At 43.3% G+C, this 15441-nt stretch overlaps 1 protein-coding gene across 3 annotated transcripts in view; it reads left to right on the forward strand.

Annotated features, from left to right (window-relative positions):
• Window positions 1-15441, forward strand: part of LOC129700363 (spectrin beta chain, non-erythrocytic 1-like) — a 199973-nt gene that overhangs the window by 108848 nt on the left and 75684 nt on the right. For all 3 annotated transcript variants that reach the window (XM_055640786.1, XM_055640785.1, XM_055640787.1), the window contains 6 exons: window positions 2493-2643; window positions 3566-4436; window positions 8218-8355; window positions 9671-10427; window positions 13886-14088; window positions 14203-14293. In XM_055640786.1, coding sequence (XP_055496761.1) covers window positions 2493-2643; window positions 3566-4436; window positions 8218-8355; window positions 9671-10427; window positions 13886-14088; window positions 14203-14293 — 2211 coding nt within the window. The remainder of the gene's footprint in view (window positions 1-2492; window positions 2644-3565; window positions 4437-8217; window positions 8356-9670; window positions 10428-13885; window positions 14089-14202; window positions 14294-15441) is intronic.

Genomic DNA, 15441 nt, shown 5'->3' on the forward strand with positions numbered 1-15441 from the left:
ATTTTCTCCAGAGATGCTGCTTGACCCGCTGAGTTACTACAGCATTCTGTGTCCTTTTGTGTAAGCCAGCATCTGTGGTTGCTTGTTTCTACTACTTGGAAATTCTGATGGCCCAGTGTCTGACTCACTGTTAGTCTGTAATATAAACATGGGGTCCAGAGTACAAGTTTGGTGGATGGCCAGAGCTGTGGATCCAGAGCACAGCCCAGTCTGGAATACAGAATGTGGGCATAGACTGAGGATCAGAACTGGGGTTGGATTCTGAATCAGCAGGGGTTGAGAACATGAGCAGGTTTGTAGCCAGGAACAGACAAAGAATGCTGGAGTTACTCAGCGGGTCAGGCAGCATTTCTGGAAAAAAGTATTAGGTGGACGTTTCAAGTCGAGACCCTTCTTCAGACTGAGAGTCGGGGAAGATGGAAACTAGAGATATGAAAAGGTACAGATCAAATCAGAGACAACATCAATGATCAAGGAAAGGTTGAGCCCACAATGGTCAGCTGTTGGCTGTGACGGATGTGATAACGAAGGGATACAAACAGTGAAACTAGTAGGACAACGAGGATGCGGGGTGGATAGTGCGAGTGGTAACGCACGAGTTACTTGAAATTAGATACATTACTATTCATACCGCTGGGGTGTAAGCTGCCCGAGCGGAATATGAAGTGCTGTTCTTCCAATATGCGTGTGCCGGGGATTGGGTTCAGGGTGGCTGTACATCTCCCTTTGAGCTCACTCTTTTATTCCACCTTCTTCTTCTGTTGCCAAATTCCTATGAGTGGTGGATTATCAGAATTTTTAGATTATACTTATTGAAAATAAACTTTCATTGAGTCTGAAGAAGGGTTTCGGCCCGAAACGTTGCCTATTTCCTTCGCTCCATAGATGCTGCTGCACCCGCTGAGTTTCTCCAGCATTTTTGTGTAACCTTTCATTGTACCTGTTAGTTCCTTTTATATTGATCATATTATAAATGTTTCAAGGTTTCAAGGACAATATATTATCACATGTCCTAATTAAGGTGCAGTGAAATTTGAGTTACCATACAGCCGTATTAAATGAAAAGCAACCAGTCACACAACCACATAAAAGTCAACATAAGCATCCATCACAGTGGATTCCACATTCCTCACTGTGATGGAAGGCAATAAAGTCTAATCTTCCTCTTGTTCTCCCACGGTCGGGGCAGTCAAATCATCAGCAGTCGGAGCGATCAAAGCCCTCGCAGCTGATGATTGAAGCCCTCATTGGGGTGATCGAAACTCCCGCATCGGGGTGGTTGAAACTCTCTCCGTGGCATGGAGTTCCCGTGTCAGCCTCTTCTTACCAGAGACCGCAGGCTTCATGATCTTAAAGTCCACAGGCCCTGTGGCTGGAGCTTCGATCACCGCTAAAAGGGTCGCAAGCTCCGGGATGTTAAAGTCCCGCAGACTCCCGCAGCTTGGAGCGCCCGGCGGTCTCCAGGAAAGGCCGCCAACTCCACGATGTTAGGCCCCAGTGGGGATGGAGTTATAATACTGAAAAAAATTGCATCTCCGTCGAGGTAAGAGATTGGAAAAATAAAGTTTCCCCCAACCCCCCCACACATAAAACAAACTAAGGAACACTAAAGCATACTTTTTAACACATACTAAAAATAACAAACTTTGCAGCTAAGGCTCCATCTTTTGATGACACCAAAAGCATCCCGGACTTCCCAAGTGCCACAGCAAATGCATTCCATAGATCTGAGACCTAGATCTGAGATTCTAGTTATGAGTACAAATTATCTTTTTAAAAACTCCTATTATAGATTATGTAATGTTTTACTGACGTGATTGAACTTACAGTTCAAATACACTGAGAATCTGCCTTTAAAACTCAGCGAGCTCCCATTTCCTCTATTTCCCCATTTCCTGTTGTTAAATAAAGTGAAATGTTTCCATTGGCAGAAGCATCAATAACTAGAGGACTCAAATGTCAGGTGATTGGAAAAAGAAGCAAAGAAGATCTGAGGATAAACAGTTTCTTGACCTGGAATGCACTCTATTTGAAGATGTTGAATGTTGATTCAGTACTGGCTTTCCAAACAAACTGGATAAATATTTGAAGATAATAAGTTTGTAAGGCCACAGTAAAGCGTCCATGAAAGGAATTAACTCAACAGACGGCACCAGAGGTCAGGATTAAACTCTGGTCTCTGGGTGCTGTGAGGCATCAGCTCTACCAACTGTGCCACTGTGTCGTTGGTACGGTCATTGAAAATTAAAGTTAAATGGCCATTGAAAATTCCCCTGAATATATAGCGAGTGGGTCTGAGTGGAACAACATGGAACTAATTAAAATACAGCATTTTTATTGAGCCATAATTAGTCTGTTTAGAAGTTTTAAGATCTTTGTGTGCATGGATATTTAAATGACATATTTAGGAACAACGATATTCTGATAATATGTGTGAGTTTTTACAAAATCATGTTAGTTTAGAAAGCTAATAGAATTTTTTTTAATTTTAGATACGACTCTTATCACAGGATTGTGGTAAGCATTTGATGGGTGTGGAGGACCTTCTGCAGAAACATGCCTTGCAGGAAGCTGACATTGTGGTTCAGGCTGACAGGATGAAAATAATCAATGCAGGAGCACTCAAGTTCACTGAAGGAGAAGGTGCATATTTATGTTCCTGTGATATCCTCCTCCTCTGCACCATCCTGCACACATTACCCTCATTGTAAGCAGCTTGGATTACAAAAAAGGTGCTATGGTATAATAGCTCTACCAACGGCACAGTGACACAGTTGCTGGAGCTGCTGCCTCATGGCGCCAGGGACCCAGTTTGATCCTGACCTCTGGTCGAGTTTGCATGTTCTCCCTGTGATTGTGTGGATTTCCTCTGGGTGCTCCAGGCTCCTCCCACTTCCCAAATTACCCCGAATATGTAGCTAGTGGATCTGAAAGTGGAACAACATGGAACTAGTATTAACAGTGGATCGATGGCCAGTGAGGATTCGGTGGCTACAGGGCCTGTTTGAATGGCGGTGCTGGCCTGAAGGGCCGAATGGCCTACTCCTGCACCGATTTTCTATGTTCTCACACTGACCCCAGAATTCACACAACCAGGACTATATCATAATGTGCATCAAGTGGTTGATGGCAACAATGTAATTGTTTGTACAAAGAAAATCTTGCAATTGCTGTCGGTTTCACAGAATAACAATGGTGAACGCTGGCGGTGTTCTACTATCCCTATGGCAGAAGCCGATCCATTATGAGCAGAGAGTCTGATCATGAGGATGAATTGCTTGGTTTCCATTTGCCCATCAGACTCTGGCCCCTGTTGTGCTTATTACCGATATATTGCCCATGCATCAAGCAGTTTTTATATTCTTAAAATGTTGCATAATTTACTACATTTCCATTGCGGTATCACATCATACCATGACATTTCCCTGTTTGGTAACAATGATTTAGAGGAGGTTGTGTCTAACTAAATATTTTTTTCCCATCTCTTTGGGAGACAAAAATTAGGTTACACGTCAGAGCGTCTTCGGCAAGAAAAGCCATTGATTCCAGTAATCCTCTTTTCCAGGTTACACACCCTGTGATCCCAATGTTATCAAAGACCGTGTCGATCATCTGGAACTGTGTTATGAGGAGCTCTGTGCGTTGGCAGCGGAAAGGAAGGCACGCCTTGAGCAGTCACGTCATCTTTGGACGTTCTTCTGGGAGATGGACGAAACGGAGAGCTGGATTCGAGAAAGAGAGCAGATCTTCTCATCGCAGGATTACGGGAAAGACATTACCAGCATTATGATTCTGCAGAGCAAGCACAAGACCCTGGAGGATGAATTAGGTAGTCTCAGGAATCATCTGCAACAGACTATTAAACTAGGCAATGACATGGTTGCAGAGAACCACTTTGCTGCACCAGAGATCAAGAAAAGAATAGAGGAGGTCTTCTCCATGTGGAGGGATTTGGAGGAATTGACTGCTTTCCGCAAGCAAAATCTTCTGCATTCACAAAGCTTCTTCCAATTCCAAGTGGATGCAGATGATCTCAAAACTTGGTTAGAGGACACTTATCGTCTTATGTCTTCAGACGATGTCGGCCACGATGAATTTTCAACACAGACACTGATGAAGAAACAGAGAGATCAGATAGATGAAATCATGAAGTCTGGGACAGCTATTGATGGTCTAAATAAGCAGTTTCAGAGTCTCCCGGAAGAATTTAGAAAATTGCCAGATATAATGAACCGGCGGAGGGAGGTAAAGGAGCAATATGCAGATCTCGTGGCTCTATCTGATCTACGGAAGCAACATCTCCAGGATGCTCTCGCTCTCTATGTGATGTTTAGTGAAGCTGATGCGTGTGACTTGTGGATGAATGAGAAGGAAAAATGGCTGGAGGGGGTAGAGATTCCAAAGAAAATGGAGGATTTGGAAGTGGTACAGCACAGGTAAAAGCTGATTATTTATCGTACTTTTATTAATACAGGTCTGGTGAAACCCATCATTCTCACAGTATTTAAGTAACATTTTCAAAACCCTAAATATTTGGCAAGTGCGCATAAAGCAATTGATTGGCTCTTCATAATGCATGAAAAATTGGATTTATAACCAAAGTTATTAATGTTGTACAAATGAATTGGCGGGGAGAAAGCTATTTCAGAATTGCACTGCTCGTAATCACCCTAGTTTGTCCTTATTAAGAGCGCAATCACAATCATGATCACAATCATACTTTATTAGCCAAGTGTGTTTTGCAACATACAAGGAATTGTTTTTGCCAAGTCAGTCATGCAAATAAAAAGCAAAGGAACACGCAAAATACATTTTAACATAAACATCCACCACAATGACTCCTCCACATTCCTCACTGAGATGGAAGACGGAAAAACAGTTAAAATCTCTTCCCTTCTTTGCTCTCCTGCAGTCGGGGGCCTCGAGGCCTCTGTTGACGGGACAATCTTTACCCCCCTTAGCCGGAGGCGCTTTGGCCCTCCGCATCGGGGCGATCAGCTCCTTCATCGGGGGGGGAATGCGCTGTGTCAGCTCCCCCGCGCCGGGTTGGTCGACCCTCTGCGTCGTTGGAGCTCCTGACTAGCCTCTCCCGAGACTGCGAGCCCTCGATGTACTATCCGTTGGAGCGATCCCAGGCAAGGGATCGACTCCGATGTTAAGTCCACGCCCTGCGGTGGGGCTCAAAGTCAGTCCGAGGTGGCTTCCAGCTCCATCGATGGTTGGCCGCAGAGCAACCGGAGAATGTGACCTGGAAAACAATCGCATCTCCGGCAAGGTAGGAAACTGGAAAAAAAAATTCCCCTCCCCCTCCCCCCACATAAAACAAACCGGAGAACATTTACACAGATTTTAAAATGCACTAAAAATTAAAAAAAATACGAAAAAACAGAGACTGTTGGCAGGACTGCCAATCATGCGGCACCGCTGGAGGACTAGATGATTGCTGCATATCACAAACTATTTCCATAAGTGTCTTACTTTAGTTTACAACATCATCTATTTAATTTCATGGGAATGCAAGTGAGTAATACATTCATCGCATGTGTTTGGGAGCATAAAATTGCATCATTATCCAATATAAACAGCTGTGATTAGGTTAGAGCTTTCATCTGAACATGAACATTGCTATAGCCGGTATAGCCTTCAATATTATTGTTCATAATGCTCTGTTGAGATTTTATTCATATTCGATTGGGGGCATTCTTTGATTATTACAATAGTGGAAATTCCTTAGGGTATTCACTGGAATAGAAATGGTTCAAGTGGGAACGAATGGAAATTTTCAAAATTATGATGTGTGAAAGGATAAGTAGTAAACCATTATTTATCCAACCGTTAGAACGTTTTGCCTCAAAATGCTTTTAAAGAAGAGGCAATTTAAACAGAAATATGATAAGCATTTGGTGTGGCTGCATTAAAAAGGCTGAAAGAAAAAAGATTTCAAGGAAAGGCCCTTGGCCACCTTAATGTAGCTGCAGAGCTTATATTGAAAACGAACATGGAATGAGTATTTTAAACTAATCTACTTGATGGGAAACCTACAGGTGTTCCACTCCACCCAATATCACTGTTAATTAAATAATGGGAATAAAATCATTTTGGATGTAAAAATGGCATTATGACCAATTTCATCCATTTTCTCATGGGTGAGTTGAGTTGTTGCTCCCTGTGATGTCTATTTTTGTAATTTTTATGTTTTAAAGATTCTATCTTAAATTTTTGTTAATTGGCGAGAAATTATGATATGATAGAGATTTATCTATTGTTAATCTGCTGCTAAATTATTGCTTACATGCAGTGCATATTATGTAGGCCTAATGCGTAGTTAAAAGCTGGTGATTTCATTCAAGGATTCAGAATGTTTTAAGAATTGTCACAGAAGTAATCTGTGCTTTTCAAACGTTATCAAAGCAACCGCCATGATATTACAGCTTTGTGTTACGCATTCATTTTTACAGGTTCATGACCAATAATGAAAGGCAGTTTGCCACTGATTAATGACACACCAAGCTGTTCCACAGCAATTTTATTCAATGATGTTCAACATAACTGTGGCATAAAACTGAAAAGCATAATAAAAGACTAATAATGCTATACAGGTGCACAACCTTTTATCCAAAAGCCTTGGGACCAGACAATTTTCGTAATTCAGAATTTTTCAGCTTTCGGAATGGAAGATTTTTAGCGTAGATTTTAACGGCTGGCTCAGTGGTGCTCGGCTCATATTCGCAAGATCGCGAGTTTGCGCCTAGATCCCGGCAGTTACTCGATCGCGTGTTTGAGTCTTCAATGTAGTTTTTTCTTGCAGAATAGGAGAGAATAGGGAGGGTTAGGCTGGGATCATTCTCTCCGAGATGATCTTAGTGCGGGAGACAAGTATAGGAGAGGTGTACTGACTGTGTGGGCAGAACTTTGGAAGTGATTGCCCACCATTCTCAAAAGCTGCTGTGTCTCCCTGTCCCTCCAACTCCAGAGGAATCCGCTCCCCGATGCGCCGCTACAGCGACAAGTGGCAGTTCGCCCACAGCCCGAGCTGCGCCCCCTCATCCGCAACCCGGGTTCTTCTGGAGTTGGAGTGGGGCTGGGCTAGAGTTGTTGCTGGCTGTGAGTCTCTGGGATCTCCGTGCTTGCAGTGGGCCTGGGGGTCGGTGTCCCGATGAGGGGGCGCAGCTCGGGCTGTGGGCGAACTGCCACTTGTCGCTGTAGCGGCGCATCGGGGAGCGGCTTCTGGTGGTCCTGACATCTCTCAGCTCCTGTCCAGGGTGATGGCCGGAGACAGCCCGAGCTGCGCCCCCTCATCCGCAACCCGGGTTCCTCTGGAGTTGGAGCGGGGCTGGGCTAGAATTGCTGCTGGCTGTAAGTCTATGGGATCTCCGTGCTTGCAGTCTGTGTCCCGTTGGTCCTGACGTCTCCGGTCACCCCCCTGGAATGGAGCTGAGACTGGGAACTGTACCGCCCTTGCCCCCTCCCTCTGCAACTGCAAACAACCCCACAGTTCCCAGTCTCAGCTCCTGTACAGGGGGGTGGCCGGAGACGTCACAGCCCGAGCCATCAGCTTTTGTCCCTACGGGGACAGCGGAGAGCCTGTTCCTCTGGAATTGGAACGGGGCTGGGCTGCTGCTGGCTGTGGGTCTCTGGGTTCTCCGTACTTGCAGTGGGCCTGGGGGTCGGTGTCCCGTTGGTCCTGACGTCTCCGGTGACTGGCACTGGCTCCAACGTGAAGACAGTGCAAAGCCCCCGCGCCGGTGCAATGCGCGGGGAGCTGGAGAGGGGAGGGAAGGGGTCACACACATGGCCGGGAAGCAGAGGGGTGTAGGTTCTCACGAATTATCTGTGTATCGTGAGTCTACCGTGGGAACTTTTTAACTCAGCGGGCAGGCAGCAGCAGATTGTCAATTATTAACCCTCCCGCGCAATATACCCTCACCTTCTCTTTTATGAATGGGGATTTAGTTCCCCTTTCTTCGAGGACCGACCGGAGGTTCCGCTGTCACCTCTGCGGGCCGCCCTCGGTGAACGTTTTCAAGGATCTTTCTTCAAGGACTGAAAAAATGTCCGCTATTCGGAGGTTTTCGTTATTTGGAACTTCGGATAAAAGGTTGTGCACCTGTAATGCTATATTAGGTATTTTAGCAAAAAAGTGCATTCTTGTTCATTATAATTTCCAAAAGGATGTCATATTCTGCATTACTGAATTCTACCTAATGCTGCTTTTAGATTTGAAACCTTGGAACAGGAAATGAACAACCTGGGGTCTCAGATCAATGACGTAAACCACGCAGCAAACCACCTGATAGAGAGTGGCCATCCTAGCACACAGGAGGTTAAAGCATGTCAGGATCATGTGAACCAAAGGTACATCTTTCATTTGTTGCCTTTCACAGAGAGAGAGACTTCTAAGTCGCAGGGCAGCTGGTGTAGCTGCTGCCCCACAGTGCCGGAGACCCAGGTTCAATCCTGACCTCAGTGTGGAGTTTGCATGTTCTCCCTGCGACTGCGTAAGTCCTTCTTCTTATCAAGTCCACATCACAAGATTAGAAATTGTTCAGCCAGAACTGAACACACTTCTCGGCATCTGCATACAATTGTGGCTTGCGCTTCTTGTGCTTCTTGTGCGCGGTGGTGGAAAGATTAGTGGAAACAGGGCCGCGACGTGAACATTCTTTCCTTGACCCCGCGTAAGTCCTGGACCTGCCCAATATGGTCTGAGTTCCCCTCCACTGCACCATCTCAAATGGCCCTGTTTCAGAAATGGCATCAATGACACACAATGGGATAGAAATTCCCATCTGCCAGTAAGAGTGGGTTGAATTTTCGGGGTGATGTGAAATGACTCCAAAATAATCATTTTTAAGTATTAGTTGCACAGTGCTGAAAGGGGGTAGTGTTATGCAGCAGACTTTGTAGACAAATTTGGCTTAACAAACCCATTACACTTGGAGACTGTGAATAACCATTCTATCTTAGGTCTTCTCCTTAGGGAAGCGGTCCAGAGTTTGTTATTGACAGGATTAGTTATGTTGGCATGAGGTAGTTTCACATGGAAACTCAAAAGTATGGAGGCTGATCTTGGGCATGTGTTGCAAGAAAGGAAATGGTTTGTGGACATGGCTAAGTCATTGCACTCAGTGAGATGATGTCTGATTCTTGACCCCAGGGTTCTATAAATTGGGAAAAAAACATGTCTGCTGCTTCTGCCCCACAAGCTGCATGAACAACACACTTATTTTCACCCCGTATCTTCCTTGTCTCCCTTTATCTGCTATGGGGTTCCAGGGAGGGAATGGTGAACCCAAATGCCCAAGATTAAACGAGTAAAGGAATTTAATTTGGGGAGTGCCAGCATCATCTTAAAGCCTAGCTGCCTTTTGGAGTGGTTGACTGCCACCCTTTGCTCATCCTCTAAGTGCTGAAGCACAGGTTGTCACTGTTGGTATTGGTGTGGGAAGTTGGGCAGATTCCTGTGAGTTGGTTTAGATAGCAGGTTTTTAATGTAGACTTTAAAAATGTTTAACATTTTTATAATATCTTGATTTTACTGGGGCTAACATTCCAAATCCATGAATTAAACCTTCTCAATCCAGGAATTAGATTGGTGACTATCTTCTGATTCTCTGAACGGTATGAGCTGTATACTTTGCCATAAGATTTGTGTTGATACTGTTTGCAGATGGATGATATTCCAGAAGTTAGTGGAGATAAAGAAGAACAATATGAACTCTGCGTTAAGTCTTCAGAATTATTATCTCGAGTGTGATGAGACGAAAGTCTGGATCTGTGAGAAAACCAAACTCATTGAATCAACTCAAGACCTGGGAAATGACTTAGCTGGTGTAATGACCATTCAGAGGAAGCTGTGTGGGATTGAGAGAGACCTGGCTGCCATTGAATCCAGGCTCCCAGAGTTGCAGAATGTAGCCCATACATTAGCAGATGATTATCCTAAGCATGCCTCAGATATCCTGAATAGGCTCAAGGAAACCAATGATGCTTGGGATGAGTTGAAATACACTCTTCAGGGTCGTGAAGAATCACTTGGTGAAGCCAGCAAACTGCAGAAATTCCTGCAAGATTTGGATGACTTTCAGCTGTGGCTATCCAAAACTCAAAAAACCATCGCTTCTGAAGATGAACCAAACTCCTTACCTGAAGCAGAAATGCTCCTCCGCCAACACAACGCCATAAAAAACGAGGTAGATCGTTATGAGGAAGATTATCAGAAGATCAGAGATGGCGGACACGTGATAACACAGGGAGAAACAGACCCACAGTTTCAAATACTAGAGCACCGATTGGAAGGATTGAACACTGGTTGGAATGAACTTCATCAGATGTGGGAAAACAGAAAGGATCTTCTCTCTCAGTCCCATGGATATCAGCAGTTCCTTAGGGACAGCAAACAAGCAGATAGCATTCTCAGAAACCAGGTATGTTGTTATCATCACCTGCAATAATACTACGGACTCAACGACAGTGCAAATGCTCTCATCTATTAAGTAAAGCTAAGTATGTGTAGTAGCAATCAAATGCAAAGATACAAAAATGACTGAACTAAAACTAAATTAAAACGTTTTATTCTGTTGATATTATCACGTTGATAACTGATGCGAGTGGCAGATTCGGCACTTGTACAAATATAATCATTGTAAAGGGCCTGTCCCACTTTCCCGAGTTATTCATCAAATCTCCCGAGTTTTCCCCTTGATTCAAACTCGCAGAATGTTCGTAATGAGTCCGTAGGAGGCCGTGGATATATCGTAGCGGCTCCTTATGCCAGCCGTAGGTACTCAGAACTATTTTTTTAAATTGTGGACATTTTTTTTCCGGCTGGAAAAAATGTCCCAACTTACCTGATGCCTCGAGTACCTACGGCTGGCATAACGAGCCGCCACGATATATCTACGGACTCGTACGGCATCCTGCGGACTCGTTACGAACATCCTGCAAGTTTGAATCAAGGCGAAAACTCGGGAGAATTTGTGAATAACTCGGGAGAATTCGTGAATAACTCGGGAAAGTGGGACAGACCCTTAAATTGACCCTCCTTGATCCAAGGTTAATTTTTTAGAATGCGTCATCCTTATTACGAGCTTTCTGAACAGATTTTGGGATTGCATTGATAATTTATTCTGCTTCTAATTGAAAAATATCCTTCCAATATATCATATTCTACAATTTATACCAAGGTAAATTTAATTTAAGGCACAGTAGAATAATAGCATTTGGGATGTTAACCTGGGAATATATCTGAAATCCTTTATCCATTGACTATAACGGCACAGTGGGGCAGCGCTAGAGTTGCTGCCTTACAGCATCGGAGACACGGGTTCAATGCTGACTAAGGTGTTGTCTGTACGTTGTTTGTACATTCTCCCTGTGACCGCGTGTGATTTCTTTGGGTACTCTGGTTTCATCCGACATTCTGAATACATACAGGTGTTTGGAGGTTAATTGGCTACAGTAAGAATTGTAAGTTATCCCTAGTGTGCAGGATAATGCTAGTATATGGGGATCACTGGTCATCACAGACTCGGTGGGCTAAAGGCCCTGTTTCTGCACTGTATCTCTAAATTAAACTAAACTAAACTGTAAAAGAATGAGTTAGTTAATTAAACACTGTAACCATGTTGACTTTCTTCTGTTCTCTGTAATAGAGAGTTTGGTCTCATCTTGAGAGCTAAACGTGAATGTTACACAGTTTTATAAAAAGCTGCAAATGAAGATTAAAATAATTCTGTTACATGTATTGCATCATCTAAAAAAGTTTTTGATTACATATCGATTCCATTGATTAAACGGCAATTATTTTTGAGAATCGGTTATGACATATCAATGAAGTCAGAGAATTTTTATATTCAGAATTAATCCATAGTTTTTGCAAGACAGAATTGAACAATTAATGCGTGCACTTATGAATGGCATGTATTTGTCAAAAATGTTTAGGAAAAAGAAAAATCACCGGAGTAAGAATTAAAATATGGTCAGATGCATGGGCTGAGTTGGAGAGATGTCACCGTCCAACTCTCCAACAGCTGTTATATACTTTTTATCACCTTGCTAGATTCATAATCATAATTATAATCCTACTTTAATAACCAAGTATGTTTTGCAACATACAAGGAATTTGATTTGCCAACAGATTGTGGCAACAGCAAGGCCTGGGAATAAGGAGCTAATCATCTTCAATTTCCATCCTGGGATAAATAAAGTTCTATTGTATCGTATCATGATTCGTGAGATCATAAAAGATAAGTAGAATTAGGCCAATCGGCCAATCAAGTCTACTCCGACATTCAATCATGGCTGATCTGTCTCTCCCTCCTAGCCTCATTCTCCTCCCCATTACTTCTGACACCTGTACTAATCAAGAATCAATCTATCTCTGCCTTAAATATATCCACTGACTATGCCTCCAAAGCCTTCTGTGGCAATGAATTCCACAGATTCACCACCCTCTGAGTAACAAAATTCCTACTCGTCTCCTTACAGGGCCATAGTGAGACCACACTTGGAGTAAGACCACACCAAGATAGTGAATTGTATTGAGAGTAGAGTGCTGACATGGATAGCAAATTGGTTGTCAGAAAGGAAACAAAGAGTAGGGATTAACGGGTCCCTTTCAGAATGGCAGGCAGTGACAAGTGAGGTACGGCAAGGGTCGGTGCTGGGACCGCAGCTATTTACAATATATATTAATGATTTAGATGAAGGGATTACAAGTAACATTAGCAAATCTGCAGATGACACAAAGCTGGGTGGCAGTATGAACTGTCAGGAGGATGCTATGAGAATGCAGGATGACTTGGACTTGGGTGAGTTGGCAGATGCAGTTTAATGTGTTTAAATGTGAGGTTATCCACTTTGGTAGCAAAAACAGGAAGGCAGATTACTATCTAAATGGTGTCAAGTTGGGAAAAGGGGAAATACAATGGGATCTGGGGGTCCTTGTTCATCAGTCAATAAAAGTAAGCATGCAGGTACAGCAGGCAGTGAAGAAAGCGAATGGCATGTTGGCCTTCATAACAAGAGGAGTTGAGTATAGGAGCAAAGAGGTCCTTCTGCAGTTGTACAGGGCCCTAGTGAGACCACATCTGGAGTATTGTGTGCAGTTTTGGTTTCCAAATTTGAGGAAGGACATTCTTGATATTGAGGGAGTGCAGCGCAAGTTCACAAGGTTAATTCCCAGGATGGTGGGACAGTCATATGCTGAGAGAATGGAACGGCTGGGCTTGTATACTCTGGAATTTAGAAGGATGAGAGGGGATCATATTGAAACATATAAGATTATTAAGAGTTTGGACATGCTAGAGACAGGAAACATGTTCCCGATGTTGGGAGAGTCCAGAACCAGGGGCCACAGTTTAAGAATAAGGGGTTAGCCATTTAGAACGGAGATGAGGAAACACTTTTTCACACAGAGAGTTGTGAGTCTGTGGAATTCGCTGCCTCAGAGGGTGGTGGAGGACGGTTTTCTGGATACTTTCAAGAGAGAGTTAGATAGGGCTCTTGAAGATATGGGAATATGGGGAGAAGGCAGGAACAGGGTACTGATTGTGGATGATCAGCCATGATCACATTGAATGGCGGTGCTAGCTTGAAGGGCCGAATGGCCTACTCCTGCACCTATTGTCTAAAATAATGTCCTTTAATTCTGAGGCTATGACCTCTATTCGTAGACTCTCCAACTAGTGGAAACATCCTCTTCACATCCACTCTATCCAAGCCTATAATTTTGCATTGTGTACAGGGTCTTAGGGGAGAGATTGAAGGAGAACAGCATGTTTAATCAAGCTTACGGGAGTGAAATAATGTGTTCCTGCAAATGTTAACTATTCAAAAAGGTCATGAGCAATACTTTTGGGTAATATTATCATATTCCCTGTAGGAATACAGCTTGATGCATGTTGAAATGCCAAAAACCTTGGAGGCAGCTGATGGTGCAATGAAAAAGCAAGAGGGTATTATGACAAGCATGGATGCCAATGAAGACAAAATCATTGGGACAATCGATGAAGGAGAAAAGCTCATCGCAGATGGAAATATTTTTAAAGACAAGATGCGTGACAAGATAAAATCTATTGAAGAAAGGTAAGAAGTAAACTTTTAAAGGACTGAGCATATTTGTCAAAGTAACGGCTACGATTAAAGCTTTCTTCTACTTTTTAATATTCTGGTTCTAATATGATATCACCACTATTCTAGGTACAAAGAAAATAGGAAAAAGGCAACAGAAGTAACTGAACATTTAAAAGACAACCGTGATCTTCAACACTTCCAACAGAATTGCCAAGAGGTTTGTGATTCTATCAGATTAGGCCAATATCTTTTCATTCAAAATTTACGTACCTTAGCTCGAGCACTTTATTGAAACAACTGCAACCATATTCTTATATTCATGTGTTAAAATTATTGTTTTGGTTGGTGCACAAAGATCATTGAGCCGTGAATGCTCATAATGCAAACACGCCATGCAATGGTGTGGATGGCTGTTGATTTGGACCGAGGTTTTCAATGTGATCAGGTTTTGACTCATTGTGTTGCTAAACTGGCAGATAGGCAACATTCCAGCTTCTTTTCATAAATCATGCAAACTGCCAGGATCCAACGCAACTAAATCAAAAAAGGGGAATTGATAGGATTATACTCTAGTCCTTCCACCCAAACGGGAATTAGAGGAGCATATATGAAAGGAAATCACGGAAGGTGCATGATTATGAGTTCTAGATGATTTTAACTTCCCTAATTTTAACCAGGATTGCCTTGGTGCTAAAGGATTAGCTGGGGCAGAATTTGTTGAGTGTGCTTGGGAGAGTTTTCTGAAGCAACATGGAGACAACCCTATTGGAGAAGAGGTTACACTCAACATCCTCTTCGGTTGTGAGGCTGAAGAAGTGGTTGCTATGTCAGTGCAGGAACACTTTGGGACCAATAACCAGTTTCAAGATAGCCATGGACAAAGATAGGACTGTCCCTCAAATTAAAGTTTAAAGTTGAGGGAAGGCTAACTTTGAAGACATCAGACAGGAACTCTCAAATGTTGATCGCGAGGGGCAGGTAAAGGGGTGGCTGGCAAGTTGGAGGTTTTTTATGCGAGTTAAGAGTTCAGGCCAGCATGTTCTTGATAGAATGAAGAGCATGACTAGTAAGATCAGGAAACCTTGGTTGACAAGGGATATTGAGGATCTGGTTGGGAAAAATAGGAGCTATTGGCAGCTGAAATCAAGTGAGTCCCATGATGAGTATACGAGAAGTGGGATACATGTAGGAAGGATGTTAGGAGGGCAAAATGGGGCCATGAGTATAGAAACATAGAAATATAGAAATTAGGTGCAGGAGTAGGCCATTCGGCCCTTCGAGCCTGCACCGCCATTTAATATGATCATGGCTGATCATCCAACTCAGTATCCCGTACCTGCCTTCTCTCCATACCCTCTGATCCCC

Source organism: Leucoraja erinacea, chromosome 9 (genome assembly GCF_028641065.1).
Source record: "Leucoraja erinacea ecotype New England chromosome 9, Leri_hhj_1, whole genome shotgun sequence".
Lineage (NCBI taxonomy): Eukaryota > Metazoa > Chordata > Chondrichthyes > Rajiformes > Rajidae > Leucoraja > Leucoraja erinaceus.